General features: G+C 42.7%; 1 protein-coding gene across 2 annotated transcripts in view; it reads right to left on the bottom strand.

Annotated features, from left to right (window-relative positions):
- Positions 1-24,962, bottom strand: part of LOC119018622 (MAM domain-containing glycosylphosphatidylinositol anchor protein 1) — a 211,433-nt gene that overhangs the window by 15,306 nt on the left and 171,165 nt on the right. For both annotated transcript variants that reach the window (XM_037096435.1, XM_037096436.1), the window contains 5 exons: positions 22,612-22,792; positions 22,478-22,501; positions 20,020-20,172; positions 19,688-19,849; positions 12,870-13,000 (listed from right to left, as the gene is read on the bottom strand). In XM_037096435.1, the coding sequence (XP_036952330.1) occupies positions 12,870-13,000; positions 19,688-19,849; positions 20,020-20,172; positions 22,478-22,501; positions 22,612-22,792 (651 nt within the window). The remainder of the gene's footprint in view (positions 1-12,869; positions 13,001-19,687; positions 19,850-20,019; positions 20,173-22,477; positions 22,502-22,611; positions 22,793-24,962) is intronic.

Genomic DNA, 24,962 nt, shown 5'->3' with positions numbered 1-24,962 from the left:
CCATGACACACTTCCACACACAGCCACAGCACAAATAAGCAAAAATAAAGAGGATCCTTTAAGCTACATAACAACGCAATCAGGCAAGAGCGCTATCATCCCCTCAAAGATATCAGACAGAATGGCGCGGCGCAAAGCAATGCAATGTCCTGCCACGCAACACAGGATGGCAAAATAATGACTTTATGTGTTTATTTTTCTGAGGAGGCTCTGGAATAAAAAAAAAAATCAAAAAAAAAAAAAAAAATCAGGCTCGTGCCCTTTCAGTCTGTGTCCAGTGCTGACAGATGAAGCTGAAGTGTGAGTTGCCGGCGCAGACAGTCGACCACACTTAAACGACACCGCTGGGCACTGTGCTGAGGTGAAGTGTATCTGAGAGTTACTCAACCTTGGGAGTGGCAAGGTTGTTGGATAAACTAGTCATGGAAGATTTTTTAAGTTCTGATATTTTGGATTTACAGCACTGCCATAAATACAAACCCCACGTGTGTGACAATTTGTCAGACTCATGACATCACAATATTACGTGTTGAAAACTTGCATGTTGAACACAAATTTAAACATGTATGTAACACTGTGATCCGACACGCTCACTGAAGTTACACACTGCACAAACAAGTGATAGAAGGCAGAGTGGCTGGGACAGAGGCACCATTCGCCTTATTACAAGACACTGAACCATCAACATGATTTTGAAGCAGATATTTTGAGGCAAGAAAAACAAAATGTAACATGACGTTGACATTATTGTTGTCACAGAAACGGGACACAGTGAAGAAAACGATGAGGATTTGGCATCAGGGTGGAGTAGCAGAAAAATATTCAAAGAAAAAGAGTTATTATTTATACTCCGGGGACATTTTGTACCCGTTGGCATATAAAAATGCATTGTGAAAGCGAGGCTTGTGTTACAGGCATTACGCAGTGCAGTCAACAATTATTTCAATTTGATCAGTTGAACAAAAAATGTTGTCATCAAAAATCGTTAAGCATATAGGGCGCACTATTACATTTTTTTTTTTCTGTGCACTTAAAGGTACGATACCACAGATATCCTCCCAAAATGCATGTGGAAACTTGGACGACTCCCTCGTTGCTAAGGGTTGTGAGATCTAATGTGTAATCTAAAAATGGGGTCACGGTCCACAAAAGGCTGACGCTTCATCTAATGTGTCTGATATTTAACTGTGACATTTTCCAAATGCTCGGGAAACAATCGCACTGTTTTGGAAAGGTGGACCACAAAAAAAAAAAAAAAAAAATCCCTTCTTGAAACAATTATCAGTAGATTCCCTTCATTTCCATTTTTTTGTCACACGAGGAAGCCTGAGTGAGCTTGTGTGTGTGTGTGTGTGTGTGTGTGTGTGCGTGCGTGTGTGTGTGTGTGACTGCAAGATCAAAGGCTGTACAATAAAGTGTCAGGTTGGAGTTGTGAATGTGTCTTTTTGTCGAGCCTTGTAACCTTTAATGTTCCCATTGATGTGCTGTCCACATACCAGAGGGGACACAGCCGTGAGAGAGAGAGAGAGTGTGTGTGTGTGTGTGTGTGTGTGTGTGTGTGTGTGTGTGTGTGTGTGTGTGTGTGTGTGTGTGTGTGTGTGTGTGTGTGTGTGTGTGTGCGCGAGAGAGAGAGAGATTGTGTGTGTGTGTGTGTGTGTGTGTGTGTGTGACAGAGAGAGAGAGAGAGAGAGAGAGAGAGAGAGAGAGAGAGACTGAAATACCAGTGCAGAAGAGAGTCGGTGCAGTGTGAGGCACACAAATGTGGGTTGGCCTGGTTTCCAACGAGCCCCCCAGGTACCGAACACTGAGAGGAACACAGATGGCCTCTGGGTAATCCACAGAGGAGCGAACGGGGACACAAATAATGTACTACAACAACTTTACCTCTGTTTTTTTTTTTTTTTTTCCCCCATTGATTTTATGTGCACATGTAATTTCTGCTTTATAAATTCATCTCGACGAACAACCGGCTTCAAAGCCAAATCAATCTGATCATATCAGATTTTACACGGGATGGTTGATTGGCAAGCTTGCAAAAAAAAAAAAAAAAAAAAAAAAAAAGAGACAGATGGAGGTTTCATTGGATGATAAAAGCATTAAGTAATTGCTGCAGATATATGCTGATTTACAATGTGATGGTCGAGATGCTTTTTGTTCAATATGTATGGGCAGCTGAGACAAAAACAGTTGCGACGAGCTCACTCAAAAGCAGAGAAGCTTGTGCAGCGCAGCTCGTATTTTAAAAAATGTACCACCTGAATATACTTGGGCTGTATGCAGTAATCATGGCCAGCAGGCAGTAAACAATTTAAATTCTAATGCCTGCTTATCGGTTGGCTCTAGCGCTGTTTACAATAAAAGCCTTGTATTAATGCGAGCCATCGGCCGGGCTACAGCTCTTTCAGAAAAGGCAGGAAGAGAGGCCGCTCTCAAAGACATCATTACTTTTGTTGGACGGAGCACAAAGAGAGGGGAAATGCAGAGACGAGTGGCAGCACCTCAAAGGCTCTCGGTGTGTGCAGTCAGCGAGCTGTGCGCGGGACTAGAAAGTTTGTGTTCTCCACGGACGTGGACTCTCAACATTAGGCAGAAATGAAACGAGGCTGGATGTGCAGCCGCGCCCTGCACTCGGCGGAACAAAATAACGTTTGCTTCAAACAGCGGCTCTCTGGGAATTCAACTGAATTTGAAAAATCATGCAAGTGTTGTTCAAAGGGGGCATTTGGGATGACAGATAATTGACACGACAAGGTTATTTCTGTTTATTTTTCTTGGGGGAATTTAGGTTAATGGGTGTTTCAACTATAGAGAAAAAAAAATCCGCTTTATATTGCAGAGCAACAGTCACAGTCAGCCACGACTGTACTCAACAGTATTCAGCTCCGGGGCATTTAAAAGTGGCTGACACTGAAAACCCTATATGATCACATGGAGGTAGAGGCCGATTCATGAAAAGACAGTAAAAAGGCTTGAAACAATGCACCCGGCCTGGATCACAGCCCTCCTTTCCGACCTTGATTGAACCCTGTATGGATGTTGGCCTCCGCTGATAAACAAGCCTTTCCGAGGGGGAAATTAATATAATTTTACTGACATTTAATCCTGGTGACATCATAAGATTGAGGATGTAATCCTGTTGTGTAAGCAGAGGGTGTAGAATTTCAAAGAGAACGGAAAGGAAATGGATGAGGAAGTGTGGGATCGATAGAAGCTCATGTATACTTTGTCTTTCTCTCACCAGTCCCCAGACTTCATGGAACAGCAGTACCGAATCAATGACTACTGGCTTTACGTTGTTTGGTTATTACGTAATTTTACAATTCTGAGGCGATGTGTCTGGCACCGCGAGCGGCGAACTTCCCCTGAACCGTGACTACCAAGGATTAAAGATACCACGTGGAGCTTTTGACTGCTAGCGGGGCCGTGAAACAATGATTTCAGCGGGTGGTCACTCTTTAGTTTGCCCTGCATGCGCAAGAAGGTTGAATGAGCATGTGGGTGGCACAGTGCACATCCTGCCTTTTGGTTTCCTTTGACTATTTTGCTAATTGACGGTCAGTAGCAGCGATGTGGAGACAAATGTAGCAATGTGCTAATAAAGACAAATAAGAATAAGACCAGCGGTGAGCAAACATGGACTGTGTTTTGAAATCACATACCACCAACTACATAGTCAGTCAGTGTATAATGCATACTGCCTGCTGAACGGACAGTTCAGTATATTATTTCCGGCAGGCTGGTCACATTGAAATGTACATAAACAATATCATCACACATCTGTGTGTAGATCACATGACCCTTCTCCTCCATGTATTCATGTGTCAGATACTGACGACAGTAAATCAGCATTATTTCCTCCACTCAATGTAATATTTCAGCAGTGTTGGGCAGTAACGTCGCTACAAGTAGTTGCGTTACTAGTTTAACTGCATTTCTCAGTAACGTGGCGTTAGAGTTGCTGTTTTCTGAATCAAATAGCTTTTCAGTAGCTTAGCTCTTTTATTGACCTAGTAGTGCCATAGTATATGGAGGACTAAAAGTGCCATAATTAAATTAATTAATACACCATTAAATAATTAATTAAATCTGTCATTAATTAATTAAAATTGGAATTAAATGCATCATTAATTCATTAAAATACTAATTCATTCATTCATTCATTTATTTAATGGAGAGTAATTGGTAGCTTAGCTCATTACACTTTCCAAGTAGCTTGCCCAAGACTGTATTTCAGTATCTACTTATTAATGTTAAAGCCATATAGAGAAAAAAGGGAGAGAGAGACGTCTCTTACCTGTACTCCTTTGAAATCTCTGTTTCAAAGGACTACAGGTAATTAGCGTATATCGGAGGCCAGATCGATTTAGCTCTGCCCTGTTCCTTAAATAAGTAATATTCTACTGTGTCTCCGTTACATTTGTTCCATCAAAAAAGCAAAGAAAACCTTTTCTCTCCCACTTCTCGTCAGGCAGTTCGCAGCTACCTCTGAATGTGTTGGTGTGGTTGTGTTGTATTAGGTGTGACTCAGCTAGTGAGATGACCGAAGCCTCCGGTTCACGAGATGCCTGTTCAAACATGATGTAGTGTTTTCTTGTTTTGAAGAGGCAGCTTTCATGTAGTTCATGTCATGAAACCTTTGCCGTTGAAGTTGAACTGCAAGAAAAAATATGACATTTTCTAACAACTTGTGAGGCTTTAAGTGTCCCTTCCCGCCAAATGTTATGTTTTGCGATCAAACATAAAAGATGTTGCGAAGAGCTATGAAGGGGTTATGTGCATCTGTTATCATCAGCCCGCTGAGTTACATATTATGGGTCGTAGAATATACTAGTCAATGTTGATAGAGCCAATGCATTCAAAGGAAGACATGCAGCCACTTAACAGTTCAGGCAGCAACATGGTCAAGGAATATTGAAAGGTTCGATCATTTTCAGTAACATAAATGTAATCTAACAAGATTCTCGGTTGCTGCTCGTGCAGTCGACCAGTTGGCTCGTAGAGTAGTGGGACGATAAGTAACCTGTTGGTGGTCACTGCATTTACCAGTTCCCCTCCTTCTCCATCGCATTTTTCACATTTGCACATTTGCATTAACTCTTGTGTCTCTTCATGCACATCCCAACCTATCTCAATGCTGCTTTGCACCTCATGGAAATACTGTAAATGTCTTTTATTATATATTTTTTTTTATTGGAGTTACTTTTGTCATTAATTAACATCGTAACGTAAAAATGGCCGTAATCGTGTAATGTAACCAGCTACTTCTTAACAGCAGTGCTACACACAACACTGCTAGCGCCTGATGCTCATACAACATCACGTCTCTACTGATTCAGAATTCATATAAATAAGCAGTGAAAATTGACAGCGTTCGAATATAGTTTTAATTACCAAAGGCTGCCAAAGCCTTACATCACTCGCTTGTAAAAAAAAAAACAAAAAAAAAACAGTGATGGTTTGCCCAATCCTTTTGACTCCCAGCAGCCAGCAGTCATCTCCTCCTTCATAAACATCACTATCTGGGTTTTTTTGGATGCAGCGAGCCATAGTAATTGGCAAAACACACTTAATAGAGCCATTCTTTACGATTTCAACTCGTGGAGAAGAAGCTAAACAGCAGATCAAAACAACAGCAATTGTGTCAGGTAATTCCCATTGTCAACAGCAGACAGCTCAATCATTATTATTGATCGTAAGGAAACCAGCACTCCCGAGAGACGGGGCGAGATAGAGAGGGGAGAATGAGAGACAGGCGGTGAATGGGAGAAGACAGGGCAGCTGGAGGAACGGCAGCAGCGATGAGAGCCGAAAAGACAGTGCAAGGAGGACGGGCTGAAGGGAGAAAGCTCAAGAGAGACAGGCGTGTGTGGAGGTGGGAGAGACGGGGCTCACCCTTCTTATCTTATTTCATCAGGCCCTCTGGGAGCTCGATGCATAACAGAAAGTAAGAAAGGAGGGAGAGCGAGAGAAGGCGGTGACAAAGTATGTTTATCGGCTCGCCTCCTCTGGCTGGCGCTGGGATCAAGGCGGCATGCTTTCTACATTATTTAACAACTCTATTTGTTACACGGTAGCAGTTTTTTGTGCTTTTGTGTGTGTGTGTTGAAGAGAGAGTGTGTTAGACTGAGAGAGCGAACCGAAGAACTGAAATACCCGTGACCAAGTTTTGTAAAGGTTAGAAAAATCCTGTTTTCCAATTACATGACAAAACAATAAATATTCATATAGATCACGGATGCAACCTGAATGCAAGTGACTGAACAAGACGGCATTATTTTTGCTTTAACTCTCAAGTTTGGACACCGACAGCTTTGACAGGTCGGTAGGCTACACTTCTGTTATTGGATCGTGCAGGTTTTGGTTGGTGGTCGAGGTGTATGGGGCGCGTACGTGGAAAGCATCATAATCACCAGCATGTGCCAAGTTTCTGTTGCACCTTCTGAACCTCCAGTTTATTTAATAATGGGATTTCTTCACAACCATGAGTGGTTCTCAATATCACATCATCTTAACAGGACTGTACAGGTTTTACCTATAAGTCTTCAGCCAGAGACAGGTCCTTTTGAAAAACTGCACACAAGAGATCTTTTTCACCGAAGATATTTTGAGTTGCATGGGTGATTTTGTCAGCAGCGTCTCCGTTCCGTTAGGTGTCCCAGTAAGCCCTGACCATGTGGAATACCTTGACTGTGGAACTAGTTCAGCAAAGATAGTGTAATATTATCAATAGCAGTGTTCCCCTAATTACCTGAAACATTGAATAAAAAAGAAAATGAGTCGTGTTTCTATCAGGAGGTGCTGCACAAAGTGTGGTTTCGCCCAGAAGTAGGTGGTTCAGGTTTACATCCTGCATGGCTGTTATAAACAGGGTAGAGGGACTGGAAACAAGACAAGGGCTGAAACATAACATCCATCCTCTGGACTCGTGCACTGAGCCCTCTCAGACTTCAGTCGTGACATTATCTGCAGATAAACAGGCCTAAAGACTACAACAATAAGATGCATATGATTATCTCTATAGCCCATACTTCTGTATCATGGGTCAATTGTTTTATACATTACTAGATATTATACTAACTATTAATGTTATCTATTAAGTTATTTTTGTTTTACACTCAAATTCAAGTCACGCGCAAGTCTCAAGTTTCAAATACAAGATTTCCTGGAGATACTTAGGCAATCAGTGCAGAGGATACGGTACTAAAACATGCATGTACGCATGAGAGAGACCTCGCGGGGAAGAAAGAGTGAAGGCAAAAATAGTTAAGTACGTGGCAACCTTCAGTTGCCAAGGAGACGACCCCTCTCTCGCATGCAACCTTCCCTGGTCATCCATCTGCCTCACCTACCTCCGCCTGAGTCGCGATACAAATGGGAGGGGGATGAATATTTAAGACGCATTAAGTGCCTTATTGATGATGACAAACACACATCCACACATCTCACTCCCTTTCGCGCACACACCCCCTTTCAGCGTCTCTCATGCACTTCCTCCTCTGCTCACACACACACAGTTTTCTCCTTGCTGTCGTCTTCTTGACTGTATAATTCCATCCATTACCAGCAGGTTATGGTGTCTGGACCAATTAAGCTGCCTAGGACATGGTTCTCCTTGCTGGTGTCTGCCTCTCCTCGTAACCTATTTTTGTGCATACGTGCTTGTGTGTGTGTGTGTGTGTGTGTGTGTGTGCGTGCTTCCATCTGTGTAGATCAGAGTTACAGGTGACATGAAGACACCTCAAATTATTTTTCAAGCGCTCTAAAGCAAGCTATGAAGGACTGTGTTTGTTTTCAGCTTTTGAAGTGTATATAGTGATATAGAACGGTCTAAGTTTTTCACTTTGATCCCACATACTGCGGATTTAAACATCAATAAGTCAGCTGATGAAACAGAATCATAACCCTCATAATTAGATTTTTTAAAATAGCGGGGAGGTGCTGGTCGGATGTGACGTTTCCACAGTATGTCGTTTTTTTTTTTTTTCCAGGCACGTTCCTTTTCACAACTTGTGCACTGTTGGTTGTGCATCATGTCAGAATATGTGTCCAATCTCTTGATGTACTGGCAATATTAGTTTATTAGTTATTGGTTAAAATTAAACAGTAGAAGATGTTTATGTTGTGTTATGTTGAGACGAGCCAGAACCTGTTACACCAAGTTACTTTAGCCACATGTGTGTGTGGGAGAACAAATGGAGTGAACTGTATACTGAATATGTGTGTGTGTGTGTGTGTGTGTGTGTGTGTGTCCGTCTGTCTGTGCAGCACGCCGAAACTTTGTCTAAGAGACTCGTTAGCATGCAAATACGATAACGTCCGCACTGTCCAGCATCACAGAGTAGCCCTAAAACACACAGTGTGCCCTCTGTTTCGGACTTAATTTTCCCTTTAATGGTGAAAGAAACATGGTGTTGCAGAGGCATAGTTAATGAAGAGCAAATGCAGCCCCTAGCCAAGACCTTCAGCCCGCATTCATCATGGATTCAATTTCCCCCGTGCACGTACGGCGAGTATCTGGAATCATTACAACACAACTAGCAGGCATCCCCTGCTCATAAATAAGCCTGTTAATTGACCTGTCATAGCTAATTGCTGCAGGGGATAGGAGACTGCTGTGTGTGTGTTTAAAAAAAAAAAAAAAAGAGTTTGCATGTGTGCATGTGTCTGCATCTTACATAGTGCACCAACATATCTGTGTGTGTGTAAAGATCGCTCCCATACATGGAAACAGAGTGAGTCTATGAATAGTTGGTTACTTGAAGACTCTCTTTCGTGAGTGTGTTGATTTTAGAGCCATTAGTCATCAGCCCTGAGACGGGACGGGGGGGGGGAAGCACACCAAGGCAAGGATCGACCTGAACGGTCCGCCTGTCCCACAACAGGGCCGGAGAGAAAAGATGATCAGACAGACAAAGAAACAAAAAAAACTGAAAAGACAGAAAGAGATGGAGAAAAACACACCAGAGGATCGAGGCACACAAAACAAAACAATCATCATTTTTTCCCCCCTCTCACTTTTCTCTTTTTCTCTGTGCAGGGTTGTTAACTTACGGATGCACACACACGCATATGCACACACACACACACACACAAGCACTTACACACACACACATACAAACACAAATAGAGCGAAAAAGAAAAAAGAGGAAAAGGGCTGGGGAAAAAAAGCGAGAGAGGAAGGATCATGTCCAGTCAGAAAGGAGGTCTGAGTCATCTAGTTTACTCGGCCACATCCCAACAGGGGAGAGCTGACTGCAAGCGCAGCTGCCAAAAAGCCAAAGGGACTTCAATGATGTGTCAACAGACAGTCCTCAAACACAGCCGCTTCCTCTGTTATGGCTCCCAGTCCACTTTCTTCCACCGCTGACTGAATGTGGACAGTAAACTAAAACTTTGAACTTCTGCTGAACTTAAACAAGGAAAAAGAGAATACAATATTGTGCAGTTCAAACAAGGGGAAGGCTGCAACCCTTGCGCTTAATTTGAGCTTGGTCAGAGTTTTAGACATGAGAAAGAGTTCACGTCGGTTAATAATCAAGTTTAACATCATTTGAGGGGACTGACATTAGTAATTTAGTGTCCTTGTAGCCAATCAAGTATTCTCTTGTTGTGCCTTGTACCCTGATTGTTGGGTCTCACAGTGCATCTGTGTATTTAAAGTGTGTTTCATACCTGAATATAAACTCTAGTAATCAAATCCACACACTTCAATAACAAGCCATATGCACCAATCCTACTTTCTGTCAGTGGTTCTGCATCTAAACTCAGTGGATTGGTTTGTACAGCGGTACAGATCTAATACCAGTGCTCAATGTGTAAGACTTGGGCATCTTATCATTTAAGTAACTGCCAACTGCTTTTTATTGTAGCTGCTGTTAGCTGGTTAGCTCAGTTAGCTGTGCAGCTAGCGGAAGAAGCGGGCAGCAAGGGGAGCAAAGATATCTACTAAAGTTAGCATGCTAACTTTAGTAGATATCTTTGCAACACAAAACACAGACGTCACAAACATCGTTTTTTGTTGTTGTTGTTGTTGTTGTTGTTGTTGTTGTTCTAATTATTCTTTATTGTTCTGGTGTGAGAAGAAGGGGTTTGGGGCCTATAATGAAACTAGACTAGACACTTGTGATGGTGTTTTCTTTGTCCTGAACTTTGAACTGGAAGCGCTCATCTACTCATGGATCTACTGGAGTCCAGATCTAAATACTAGTGCCATCCACCTTGGCTGATCTGTATTAGCTAGCTTAGTTACCTAGCCTCTTATCCATGAGTAGATTTGGGTTTCCTTGTGCATGGAGATATTAAAAGAAAATAATTACTACCTGAAACTGCTCACAGCAAGGTCAGTGGATGAGCTTGAGTAAGCGGGTCATGACATCTGGAAAAGGGTTATCCCTTTCGAGGTGTTCACATGTATGCTTGTGGCCCTTTGTGTCATGTTCATGGACTCCAAAGCTCTGTATATTTGTGGCTGTGTGTCTGTGCCTGAGTCTCCTGCAGAGGCTGGGCTTGGAGTCCTTGACCGGCGGGAGCTCCTCCGGCTCACTCGCCTGCAGCTCGTCTACTCATCAGCGCCAGCTCAAAAAGGGCTGGTGTTCTCTTCCCTGGCTGCCAGATCGTTAAACTCTCCAAGCAGAGGTATTCAAGGCTCTTTTGTGATTTCTGAGACTAACCCGTTCCCCTCCTCATCGCTCCTGTATCCTGCCACCACTCACATGCCCAGCCCCTCTCAACTCAGTCAACGGGAGAGATCCCCCTCCTCGCCACAGGCTCAACCGAGCCACCACCACAACCGCCAGCCAAGCGACCTCACAGATCCCCAGTTAAGTCAGCGACCAGCCACACCCCAGCCTCTACTCCATCTACTTGCTGAGCTTTTCAATAAACCTTCCACCTACCTTGGTTTTCACTTTTGGGTCCAACAATCTCCTACACAAGTTTTAAGATGAATTGAGCAGTAAAAGCCCATGTACAAGCTAGTTCGATTATATTCAAGAGAAGGCAAAAAAAAACATTTTTGTTTTTGTTTTTTTATATTCGTAGTGTTACAGTGTCATTGCAAGGACCAAGAAAATGCATTTCATTTGGACTGGTCATATTTGGCTACGACTTTGGTGTGTGAGATCGCTGCCACCGCTCTGTAACTTTGTTATTTGTCATTTTCTTTCTCATGATAGCAGGTAGCTACATGCACATACTACTTGGATCTTTCGAAATCGGTGTGAAACCTTGTTCTCCAACCTGAAATCAGCACATTCTTGATGAAGCGAGTAATCCTCTGGTTTCTGTGCGGATAGGCCTGCTGCTGACATTCAGCAGAAAATGAGCTGAATGTTCACTCGGAGGAAGTCGTTCATCAATACTTCCCTCAGTACTGAAATGTCAAAATGCTGTACCCACATTTATTTAATCCATGATAAATGCACCCCAGTCTCCCTTATAAAAGCTTGGGGTTAATTTGTAAGTATCATTTTTCATTGCCTTCATTAGTACTGCCATTCGCACAAATTTGTGTGGCTTGATAAATAATAATGTGATACTATTGATTTCAGTGGGCAAATGCTCTCCTTGCTTACGTTCCAAGACTGTGATTAGCTGCAATGGCTGAGGTGCTGGCAGGGGTGCTAACAACACAGGATGCTAAAATGTGTTAGCTCTGACATCACTGTACGAGGTGGCAAGGGGGTTCAAAAAGCAAATCTAAATTTGATGACTTTCTCCGCTTCTTTGAAGCTTCAAACGTCACTGTGGAGATTTTCCTGTGAAAAATTAATCAAATTCAAAGCAAAGTTTCGAGCCCAAATCTTTATGGAATTCTGCCCACTGAGTCATCACAGCCACTAGAGTACAAATCCCCCCTGTTCTATCTCGGCTGCAGTCGAGGGAGTCCCCTCGGGGGAAGACACAGTAGACAGGAAATGGTTGAAGTTGAGAAAGTATCTCGAGGATGAGAGGGATGACAGGAAAAACAGGAATACAGTGGACATTAAAAATTGAAAACCCATTTTTTTCCCTCTTTTTCTTCAAGCAAAAGCCAAAGCAGCGCTGAGAGTGGTGTCAGCACGTGGTGGAATTGACCCTCAAGAGGCAAGAACTAGAGGCTGATTTCAGCTTTGGAGGTTAAGTCCTTTCAACATCAAGCAAATAGTACAGAGCACACTATAAGCACACTGTACCCTTTTCAACCAAGGTGGTTCAGGTGCTTGTTTGGAGACAGTGCTTCCTTTGGAGCCGGTTCTTTTTTTGTTTTGACAGCCTAAAAACTGGCTCGCATTCAGGAGAACAGTGACAACAACAGGGAACAAAGAACTGTTTACGTCAGGGTCAGTAGGTGGAGTTATCTTGACCAAGAGCCAATTAAATCCACTTATAACCATCATTTCTAATAACCTAGCTTTCATCCAGCTGATCTGACTTATCCTGATTTGAAGATTATGGACAGCAAATCGAAGCAACGGTGATCCGATGTTCCGATGCCAGTGTAGGTATGCAAAGCCAGGAGCAACACTTTAAAGGAGTCAGCATAGTCTACAAGAGCTGCTCCTAACAACAATGGGATATTGGAGACGTATACAGTGACTAAATGATGTAACTCTACAGTGAAAAAGCAAACCGGTTCTTAAAAGATTTGCAAGTTGAGACAACTTCCGAACCAGCACTAGCACCAGTCCAGAGTGCATGCGTGTGGTTCTCAGCAGATGATACAAGCTCTTAGGCTCCAAACTGTGCCCTGTTGTATATGTGTTTTTCTTAAACAACAGGCGTGCTAGCAGGCAAAAGAACACTGCACTGCTGGTTTAAAAGTACAAGTAGTGCACCGTCTTCGCCGCTGTGTTGTTGTCGTTTTCGAGGAGGAATCACGAAGCCATTACCTGGAAGGGTCCGCTGGGGCTGATGTCAAAGAATGCTTTCTTCCAGTCTGGGCCCTGCTGACCAGACTTTGTCCACACCACCGAGTCCACAGAGGCGATGCTTCTCACTCTCAGAAGCACATTGAGAGTGCCTGTGAAAAAGCACACACACACACACACACACACACACACAGAAGAGATCATTAGAAACTGTCAGTGAACTGTCAATAAGCAAAGGCTAAGTACTGATTTATGTTAAGCGGGTAATAGACCTTAAGATTATTGAAATCTAAAGGCCAAACATTTTAATCCTAACAGCCCACACATAACGACGTACTCCACCAACGCAGACGTATGTTCAAGTCTCGACAGTCAGAATGGGGTGAACTGAATAAAAACTGAACGCGCTGAACAAACAGACTACGGTGGGAGTCGTTTCTGATCAGCTGAGACGGCTCGATCCAAACTGCATCCGTTCCCAGTAATCACGTTTGTCCATCTCTTTACCAAGCACGATAGGATATGTGACTGATTCACGACGGATCCCAACATGCTTACAAAAGTTCAATTGATTGTTTAGAGTCACCAGAGAAAACGTATGTATCAATCGTCACCGCTGCCTTCTCCCCCCAATAAAAATGCTCCGTGTTTTACAGCTCGGCAACAATTTACTGCAAAAAGGGAGCCGGCTGACTGATTGTCACCGGCATAAATTCAGTCATGCGGCATCACCAAATATCTGGCTGCTGTCAAGTTGTCAACATTAAATACCACATAAAAAAATCGAATATGTTTCACACCATCTAGGGGACCAAACTCTGAGGAACACAACACACAGCTGTGTTCGAGCTGCCTGTATTTATAGGCAAAAACACAGCTCTGCCACGGCATCACTTGGTTTATATAAGAAGTGGGAAAAAAAAGTGCAGTGAATTTTTATATACTTGGATGAAGCTCTAAGTTCAGATGCTGTATGTGGATGACATTTAGGTGAAATTAAATGTGTGAAGCCCCCTCGGATGAGCGGTCCAGTGGAAAGGTTTTATTTCACACTGACATAAACGGGGCAAAGAGACAGCAGCAGGAAGGGGACGGAAAAGAGAAAAGTCAAACACGTAACGATGGAAAGGAGACGCAGAGAGGTTGGAGGATCTGAAAGAGAGATCGGCTGATGAACTGACCCGATTAACCTACAGTATCTGACGTTACTGCCACGGGATCTTCGTTTCAAAACCCTAAAAAAACCAAAAACATTTGTAACTATCGCCGCAACATGACACGGAAATCGATTGTCCTGAATCCCCGAAAAAAAAACAAGCTTGAGAGAATGACACCACTAGAGCCATAAGGAAGTGGTCCAAACAGTCTCTCTCTCTCTCTCTCCCTCTCGCAGGTCTCTAAGGTGTGAGAGAATCATTCATCTTCTTAACGATCCCCAGCCAGCTCCTAATTGGAACATTAACCATCCACCAGTCTCTTAAACACATATGCAGGCAGGGGGCACAGTTATCTGCGTGTCACATACTGTATATGTGTGTGTGCACGCACATCCACTTTCAGTTGTGAGTTTGCATGTTGATGTATGTTTGTGTGTGCGCACAAGTGTTTGTCATTCCCTTGTGTGTGTGTGTGTGTGTGTGTGTGTGTGTGTGTCTTTGGGCTAATGCTCTTCAAACCTTGAATTAAACAACAGAGCAGGCTGGCGGTAATTAACTTCCCACTCTGTCACAAGAGAGGTGCGACTAGGGGAAGCGAACTGTTCACTGGGGCAAACAGTGAGGTTAAATAACATGTTGAGGGTGTATCAACTCAAAGATGTGCCAGAAGCTAAATCTATCAGGTTTGTGGAAAACCAACTGATTTCAGGCTACTTTTTTTGTTTTTGCAATAGATCAATATTTTGGGAAACACACTTATTTATATCTTGGATGAGAGAAAGATGACAAGATCCCAAATATATTTGTTCTTTTAACAGGAAATGTGGAAGAATGGAAAACATCTTGCCATCAGATTTGAAAGAGAAAAAAATGAATTAAATAGAAAAAACAGATTATTACCATAAAATAATTACTTTAAGTTGCTAGATGGTGACCTCTTGCAGCAAAGGAGGAAGTCAGGAGAAACGTATAGAGAATGAAAATCTGTATAAGGATTGACTTTTATACATCAGACAGCAGGGTAACTTCTTTAAAGCATACTCACCTAGCCAAGTCATGTTTCATACTTTACGTATATGTAAGTTACTTAGGTAACATGGCTACATCTGTAAACTTGGTTAGGAAGGCTTGCGCTACATCACTCAATCCAAGCATGTGCTATATCCATGTGAAGCAACAGCGAAACAAATGTAACGGCTGTTTAGCATCTAGGCTAGCCTAAAGCTTACACAGTCATGTCAAGGAAGGATCCATTTTCAAGGATATATAGCATATATATCATATTCATATAATATTTTAAATTGTGTTTAAAGGTAATATGACTTTTACAACCAGAGTTATTTAGCTGTGTCCCATTTCAACAGATTGGATATATTGCGCTAATTAGTGGTGCAGATTTTTGTACTTTAGGATGAACCCGGGCAAGCTGTTTACCTGCTTCATATTGAACCCGAGGTGTAATGATTTTCCGTCCAACTTCTCAGCAAGAAAACCAAATGACTGCATTTTGCCCCAAAAAATGTCAAACCCATTGCTTTAACAGCAGGACCGTTGTGTATGGTCATCTACTGTTTAGGTCATATCCAGGTGCAAATGGCAGAACGCTCCCGGGGAAAAAAATCATGCACTGATATTGAAGCTGGAATAGCCCCATCAGAGAATCACATGCGACTGTTCATCACCTTCAATTTGAAAGGACATGGGCGGCACTGTGATATAGTTATACTGTATAATGGAGAGAGAGACATTGGCTGCTCAGCCCACTCTTTCATCCTACCCCCACATATCTGAGCCTCCTTGTCTCCTCCATCACTCACCTCCCATTCTCTCTCCCCTCCTATCTATTTGCACCCTCACCATCACCACCCACCCACACACACACACACACACGCACACACACACACATAGCCGACAGTGGGGAGAGGACTCTGATAAGCAGTCCATTGATTGGACTGGGGTAAAGCAGAGTGGGTTGGTAAGAGTGTCAGAGAGGCAGAGGAGAAGGCACAGCTCTATCAGGGCTACTTGTCCGTAGAATCATGAGCAAGGAGGACGGCGGAGATACACAGCCACACACAGAGACAGAACCACACATACACAAACATGCACACACACATACACACCGCCATGCTGGACATCTTCTGAATTATACTGCGTGTTCTGCCGATAATAACAGATGAGCAAGAATCGACCAGCCCTCCCTCTGTCTCTCATCCGCACCAGAACATGTTAAAGTTCTGCACACGAGACTGAGATTTGCAGCCTGCGGTCTGGCTCCCGCCACCCAAACAGCAAGCCAAATCATTTCATTTCAAGTTCTGAGTAAACAATCAATTCAGGAGCATTGAGAAAAGGGACGAGTCTGGATTTAGCTAAATCCTAAGCAAATGTTTTCTTGAAAATGAAAATGTAAAGCTAAAACGTTGGAAGAAGACACCTCTTTAACAGTAAGTAGTGTCTAAAAAGAGATAGAAAAGACAGGAAAGGTTAAACTTACACCTGACAGCAAGGTAACACTTTCTACAGCATGTGATATGGACAATGCATTCGGCTTACACAAAGAACTGTAAATATTCACACGGCAAGCTAATTAAAAAGCCCTACTTAATACAAGCGTAATCCAAAACAACATATACAGGTATAATATACAAAATAAACTCAAACTCTAATTTGTTTTCCATTGCTCTGAAGTGAAAATAATCCGGTGATTCCAACTGAGCTTGCCAGTGGGCACTCACTCGCAAACCTGAGCCCGTCTAAAATACTACCCGATGCCAAGCAAAACTAATTAAATGTGGTTTATTGTTGCTGCCAGCAAAGTCCAAAGAGAAACACATTAAGGTGAACCATAAAAAAACACATCGCGTTCGGAAGCTCTTTATTTGCAGCGTCGGCCTATTTCACACCTCGAGTCCGAACCAGTCAGAGATCTTTTTTCTTGTCCTTAAAAGAATCCTCTCATCTGTTTCATATTCACGTAACGCTCTGGTTTATAACACTGGCAACATGTATATGTGGGTTGGAAAAAAAAAAAAAAAAAAGGTGCAACATTTCAACAGCGTTTCTAAAAATTGCTTTGTGTCAAAGAACCGGAAAAAGGCTTTCGAACATACCGCCTCTCTGATTTTTGTTAGCGAGTTTTTAGGGGATCACTTTGATAGCCTGCTGTCTTTTGCTTGGCAGGCAGTGTCCTTCTGGCTTATCTGGGAGAACATCCACACCATGCCAGTTGAATATGGAAATGTATTTTTGTTTTTCTCATTTCAGACCTCCGTCTAGACTTACAGAATGTTTTTCCAAAACAGCTCCCGGACCGTATAACCATGTAAAACGCTTGGTTTCTCGGTGGGGAAATTGAGCTCAGCAGAACAACGATGTCAGCCAGTTCAAAAGGGTCAGTTCCTCCGCAGAGATTTAGCCATTCATGTTAAAATTGTTTACGTTTTATCGTGGACAGAGGTCTAATCTAAAACGACCTTCAAATTGTTTTCCCATGTTTTAGTTCCAGGAATAGAAAAGAAAAAAGATCCAAGAAATGAATCATTAGACATCCGAGTGCTTTTGTGTGCGTTTATGGTTCTTTGTGGTTTTTCAATGGGTTCATATCGATGTCAGCAGTCTCACTCCCTGCCTGTGGAGGAGATGGTTACACTCAACTTTTCAACATGTTTGATTTATTTCTGACCAGGCACATCACACTCTAATCAGAGCTGCAGTCAACAGTGAGTAAATGTGAAGGTGGGTAGGTAGCGTCTGGCTCTGTGAGACTGTACATCAGCAAAAAAGCTCAGTAATTCTAGCGTGTTGATGTGTAGCAGGCATAATGTTTACCATTTTTTTAAGAGTTTTGTTTACTGTGTTGGCATGCAAACATTTGCTGATTAACAACACTCAAAGTCTGTCTAAATCAGATGGGAATGTAGTTAAGCGCGGCAGGTTATTTCCTCATGAACTGAACTATTGCATGACACCAAATCTTGACCAGCCGAAGACGCAAGATCAGCGATGCTCTTTCCCTTGAAGGGCCAAAACTGGAACTTAATGACGGGCTTGGGGCCGAAAGCGAGCACCTAATTTGATGTTTGTTACGATGCAAAATGTTACTAAGATCCCATATTCCCTCAATTGGCTGATGAATTAATGAATTATTAATTCAAAATTCTAAATATTTAAAGAGCATTTTTTTTTTTTACCTCACAGCATAAACATTACAACATTTATTTTTTTATTTATTTATTTGTGTTTTCTTTCCTTTTTTCTTCAAACATCCGGTGGGCAGATTTGACCAAGTGGACCACAGGCCTCACATTTGGCAGCCGTGCGCTATATGAAAAGTGAGGTTGGTCCGATCAAAGGCCTGAAACAAATTCATTAGCAATCGATCAGTTGCTGTTTAGATATTCAAATAAAGAAATTAAAAGTCAGTCTCATGGTGGCACCAGAGGATCACCAAAGTCAGCAGGACAGACTGTCTGTGCACCATGGATATCTAAATTGTGTGGCCATCCATCATGTCGATCTCAGATGTTGAGATACTGTATACCACAGCATCAGTGACCTGCCTGTGAAGTCAGAGTGTCACTGATGTGGTTCAGATATACCCTCTATGTATATGTCACACAGTTCATGAAGATTAATCCAGCAGTCATCAAACTATCTCACTCTTAACCAAAACTGTCAACCTCGTAATGGCCCGAGTTCTGTGAGGTACAAAAATGTAATCGTAATCGATCCATTGAGCTACAGACCAACCAACAAACCATTGCTAACGCCTTTTCTCTCACCCATACAGGTAAATACACATATTTGTTGCATGATCCCATCTGTACGCACATGTGCACACACTCACAGAACACTGTGCCCTTACACTGTAATATTCTTAGGAGGCAGGGCGGGTCAGCATGTGACAAATGTTACAGTGAAACCTGTATGCTTGGGCTAAGGACACATAAATCAACTTGTGTATGAGTGTGTGTTTGGGTTTGCGTGTTTGGTTGTGTGTGTGTGTGTGTGTGTGTGTGTGTCTGTGTTAGAACAAAAGTGGGCGTGTCTTCATGTATTTTTACCAGTTTTACTTGGTGTTTTTTCGGGGGAATACATGCCTGTTTGTACAGGATGAGTGTGTGTGTGTGTGTGTGTGTGTGTGTGTGTGTGTGTGTGTGTGTGTGTGTGTGTGTGTGTGTGTGTGTGTGTGCGTGTGTGTGTGTGTGCAGTTGTGCAGGCTACAAGATGTATGCATTCTAGCTGTGTGACAGAGCATATTATGATGAACAGCTCGCCCAAATGACTGATTGTGACTTGCCACTGCCATAAATCACACACCCACTGCCCCCCTTCAGCCACCACCAAACACACAAACGCGCGAACACAAACACAAACACACACACACACAGGAGCAGGAACATATACAAACAGAACTTTGGTAACACTCCGACCCACTCTTCTCCCTTACTGTCTCTCTCTCTCTCTCTCACACACACACACACACACACCTATGATGTCATGTCTGACAAGCTCTACAAGCGAGGGTCAAGCACAGAGTTCAGCCTTTGACAGAAGCCGAGCGATATGACTGTGACCATACTCTCCCCTGTATATTGTGTCATTGTGCTCTACAGATGCTCTCATGGGATAGAAGACGTGTGTATGTTTATGAGCACCATTCTCTGCCGTGCTACTCACCGATGTGTTTGCCCTTCATGTGGTAGTAGAAGGAGACACAGTATGGGACTCTGCCGGAGCCCTTGGGGCCTCTGACTGAAGTCACATTGTAAAGTGGAGAAAGTAGACGAGCCCTGTCTCCGGGCACACGAGGCCGCGACGCTTCGATGTACATGTAGTAACCTGAAAGCAACAAGACGACGCTCAATCACCCAGAGTCTGGAACACAAATTTGATTTATCCATTTCTGTTTTGTTTTAATTTTCTGATACGTTTCTGTCATTGCACCGCCACGACTGCTAATCACAGAAATGAATCTGAACATGAAATGATCCCCCCCCTTGTTTCCTCACCCTCCTTGGTTCCACTGCGGTCAGTCTCCGGGCCGGTATTGGCAGATCGCTTGGGATTCTGCGTCAGGTGATTCTGCCTTGTCCAGTCAAAGATATCGCTCCGGTCTTGAGAGAAACCACAAATGCGCTCATCCTCGAAACCACACACATGGTCTGGTGTGGAGAAAATACACAGCAGATCAGTGACGCGTTGGACTTTTTGACACCACAGACTAAAAGTGACATAACCTGCCGTTTCTTTCTTTTCACCCACTGTTACCAGGAAATGAACGGCGACAGTGCAGCCGTGTAATAACCTCTGCGGTATGCACTTCAAATGTGAAGATCAGACAGCCAAGCAATTACAGACAGAAGTGATAGGCACGATGTAGGCGGAGGGGAATATAATGTGAACTCGAAGTGGATTTCACATATTTAGCATATTCTTGATGTTCGACTCCCACACGCAGCAAATGTTAAAGGTAGTCATGACGAGGTCAGGCCGCGCCGACTGTAAAGTGTGAACAAAAAAAAAAATTTAAGATAAAAAATAAAAAGTTCGACTGATTGAGAGTATTTCTGACAGAACACAGAAAGTAACCCAGAGATATTGTTGAAATAAGCACGTCAGAGGAAGAACAATTGATCTTATTTCCGAGGAGTGTTTCAAACAGTTAAATTTCAAGAAAATACAGTAGAGGTTTATCCTCATGTGTCATGCTTTACTTTCCACTTCCTGTATTTGTCTGCTTTCTCCTCCATTTTTTTATGCTCACCTGTGTTATATTAGTAAATAACAGCCTGAGTATTTGAGCCTGTGTTTTCCATTAACTCGTCTGTTTTCATTCAACATCTCTGCGTTCCTTGTCTGTTTTGTGCCAGCCTTTTTCTGCCCACCTTCTGTCTTAGATTTTGCATTTTGGACTTTATGGTTGTATTAAAGCCTCCCTTTTGTCCTGTTATCTGCCTGCCTGAGTGTTTTGCCTTTGGGTCCAATTTTGCAAAATCTTAAGAAAAAATCTTGCTTTTGCTGTTAATAAAGATGGAAAGACAAAAATCTGGATTAAAAAAAAAGTTTTGAATGAAGAAAGCTATGTCTTCTCTAACCAGGGCAAGTCTGGTCTTCGATTCATTGGTCAGGATGGAAAGTATCTCAAAGGTCATCTCTTATTTAGAAGCATCCGTGCAAAACCCTGCAATAGTGAACACATCCAGCCTGAGAATGTCAGTACACAGATTCTCGTGGAGACCATTTTTCCTGAATAAACCTCTTGAATTTAGATGCCAAGGTCTACCTGCTTCCATTTGACTGTTTCCAACCCGCTGTTGACACTCAGATTATCATCACAACTAAGCTTCGGGGAAGCAATGATCGGATGCATCCACATGAAAAGTGATATTCTAGGACATTTGAGATTCTTTGTATATCCTCCAATTCTTATGTTTTGAAGCCAGATTTGGGATTTTTCACATTATCACATACAACGGGAAGGAGAAAGAAAGCATCAAAAAAAGACCTCTGGGGGAATGTCAGCATCCTTGATTGCTGATGTGTCTTGTTAAGCCAGATAGACGGGCTTCTCTCTATGGCATTGTCACCTTCATTAGCCCATCTGGAGGGCTTTACCACTATCAGAGACTTGCCAAACAAATGAAAATCGAAAGCGGGCGAAGCAGCCGCTATCGAAAACCATCCAAGCTGACAGATTCAGTGAAGGCTTCCCGGACACTCGCACAGTCCACTGCAGATGCATATGGCTCGCGCTCCCCATGAGGATAGCTCGTGTGTGTGTGAGTGTGTGTGCGCTTCGTTCTTTTCAGGAAGCTAATCTATTACTATTCACACCCTGCTCCACTACATGCGCTCCTTTCAATTTGCACTGTTGTTCTCGCAGTCTGTTCCAATCTGCTGTTGTTTTAATTGCCTCACCCTGGCGGAGCCAACTGCCACTCCTGCCAGAAAAATGCTGCGTATCTCTTAATGAAGAAAATAGACAAGATGCAATTGACTGAGAAAGAGAGAGGGAGAGGATGAGAGGCGGGGGGGGTGGAGCGGGAGTGAGTGCAAGACTTTGAGACTGGGGGGGGGGGAACATATTGAAGGAGATGTGTAACATATAGTTTTAATAAAGTTTCGTATGTCATATATGTCAAATTTACCAATCACATCATCAGCCAGTCTGATATCCTCAAATAATCGTCGCTCTTTGATGACAGATGTCATTGGTTGCTTTCTCACGTCGTACTGTTCAGCTGTTCTCCTCCCCAGCAATAAGATTTAGTTAAGGTCGAGGCTGGGTCATGGCAAACTTTGTCTTGGAAAACTTGTGCTGGCATTGTTTACAGCACACAAGATAAATTAACTTGCGCCGAAGTTCAACGTGCCTTCCTAACTTTGACACTTGCCATCAATCAGCTCATAACAACAAGCAGGTGAAATGCAAAGAGCAGAAGATGGTGGTTAAGAGGGAAGTCTTACCCGAAGAACGTGGATAGGTGTAGGCTGTAAGAAAAGGACATCAATTAACAATCAGATATGCACACTCAAACTATGTCAGTCCATGGATATAAGAGGTGATTTCTTGAGAAAATGATGTTTAAAATTAGACTCACGCTCTGAGTACTGTATGATGCGACTGATGTAGTCCCCAGTGCTGTAGGTTGTGATGGGGGCCAGTCGGACCTCGTAGGACAAAGGGATTCTCAGGTCTGAGATGGTGTAGGACATCAGCACACCCTTCTCTGGCTCCTTACCCTTGAGGTCTATCTGCTTTGAAAGCAGGCTCTGCTTGTTCTAGATTGATACAGGTGAACATACACAAGCACACGAACAGGGAATATTAGGATGTAAACTCACAAATATCAGTGTTTCCCACACATAGACTTTACTTGGGTGGGACACCCAGGTATAATTACAGCCCCCAAAGTATGTTTTGTGACCCATTTAAGCGCTTTTATTTCTTTAATCTGTCTGAGTGAGCAACGCCATCAAATGATTAATTAACTAGACAATCTGCCCTCCCATCTACTGTCAATCATTAGTTCTCTGGGGTGACATCTCTTGTGTAAAGGCACAGTAGCGGTGCGACCTCTCCTATTTAATGTAGACCTACTTATGCTTTTATTTAGGACAAACATGTAAGTGCACCTGGTTGTCGCCAGCACAAAAACATAACAAGTGTGTAAAAAAGACGACTGTCAGAAAACGGCAGATCTGACTAAGAGGCAGAAGAAAGTGAGAGTCACACATGGAGGTGTCAGTACTGTCAGGCACACCTTCCATCTATTTTCCTCCTTTTCCTCCTGTACTTTCATAATAGCATCCTTAACCCAGCCTGCTTATGCTGATATGCCAAAATATCAAGATGTTTGCCAATCAAAAGTCAACAGTGTGAAAGCAAATTCCCCCAGGTAACGACGCAAAGCTCCGGCTCATCTCCCGTCTGGAGGGTTTTAACTGCAATATGAACTGCTCCTACACTGGTAATACTCTCTGCAATTTTACGTAGGCAGGAAAACGGAGTCTAACTCAGGGTTAAAGATCCACTCGTACTTTTCTTGGCAAACAATCGCCAGCTTAACTGATTAAAACATGCCGTCAACTCCTGATGAACACAGATTTTTGCTTTGTGTCAACGCAGCAACAATTTATCTACACACACCAGAGTCAGCTTCCAGATTTTTTGGAATGGGGTGGCCAACTGACTTATGCAGCGGTGGCATGATGATTTACCATTTCTCATATACTGTAGTTAACTACATTACAGTGTCTCACAGTTTCTTAGATTCCTAGATACCCTATTAATCACAGAATCATCATATAATTTGACTTCTTCCATTATATGTGTGTGTGATTCCTCACATTTCCATTTAACTTCAGTGGAATTGGCAATGGGCGTTCAGCCAGCATTGGGCATACAGCCAGTCAACCAGGCCAGGACTTTGATTTTACCTTTCTTGGACTGCATTTACGTTTTCAGTCCCGTCTTTAAACCAAAACAATTCACAGGCTGACAGAGAGTCTTGGAACAAATCATGCCAGCCACACACACACACACACACACACAGAGATCGATAAACATACTGGAAATAAACTCACATGAGAAATGACCACATAGACATCAATAAAATGCAAACATTAAAGCAAATGGGTACAAAAGAATTATGTTTGTGCTCAGACCGACAGTAAAGAGCACTGCTGTATACAAACTGATCCTCTGAGTCCTCTTTTACTCCCCTCTGTGTCTGCACGTCTCCCCGGAGAGTCACTCATTTGTGATATCTCTACCTTTACTTACAAAAGTTTGATTCCCAAACAGTATTAAATAAATTGAATTGGCAGTGCGTGAAAATGGAAATAAAAATGGATGAAATAAGATGTGATCCGGTCCAACTGTCTCCTCATTTTTTTTAAAGGTAAGTCAGGTGTTTTTGGTTTTTTTTTTCTTTTCACTAGCACCACTTTTAATACAGCTATTGCTGTGTTATTCCACCCACGGAGAGAAGGATCCATTAGCTGTGTATCTGCCTCTGATCCCAGCTACTTAAAGACCTGACAGTGAGCTCAATGTAATGCATTAGGTCAGCCACTCCACCATAACACCTTAGTACACCCACAGCATGCCATTACCAGGTAATGCATGCAGGACAAGTGTGTGTGTGTGTGTGTGTGTGTGTGTGTGTGTGTGTGTGTGTGTGCGTGTGTGCGTCATGTCTGATTGTGCGTGTGCTTGTGTGTGTGTGGTAAGTGTCGACAGCACAGAGCCTTCACATGGCAATCAGAGTGTAACAGGTTTGTGCAGATTTTATGCAACATGAATTTAGAACAATACGCAGCACCTGTATGTGTGACTTCATTATGTGATTGATTTATTGCACTGAAAATTCACATTTTTTCAGTCACCGCAAGGTACACATTTTTACATTGCAAGTTTTTGGAATAATTATGCAAAAGTGATGGGGGA

This window comes from Acanthopagrus latus, chromosome 4, assembly GCF_904848185.1.
Source record: "Acanthopagrus latus isolate v.2019 chromosome 4, fAcaLat1.1, whole genome shotgun sequence".
Taxonomy (NCBI): Eukaryota; Metazoa; Chordata; class Actinopteri; order Spariformes; family Sparidae; genus Acanthopagrus; species Acanthopagrus latus.
The sequence above is the reverse complement of the archived record's forward strand: the minus strand, read 5'-3'. Positions and strand labels throughout refer to the sequence as shown.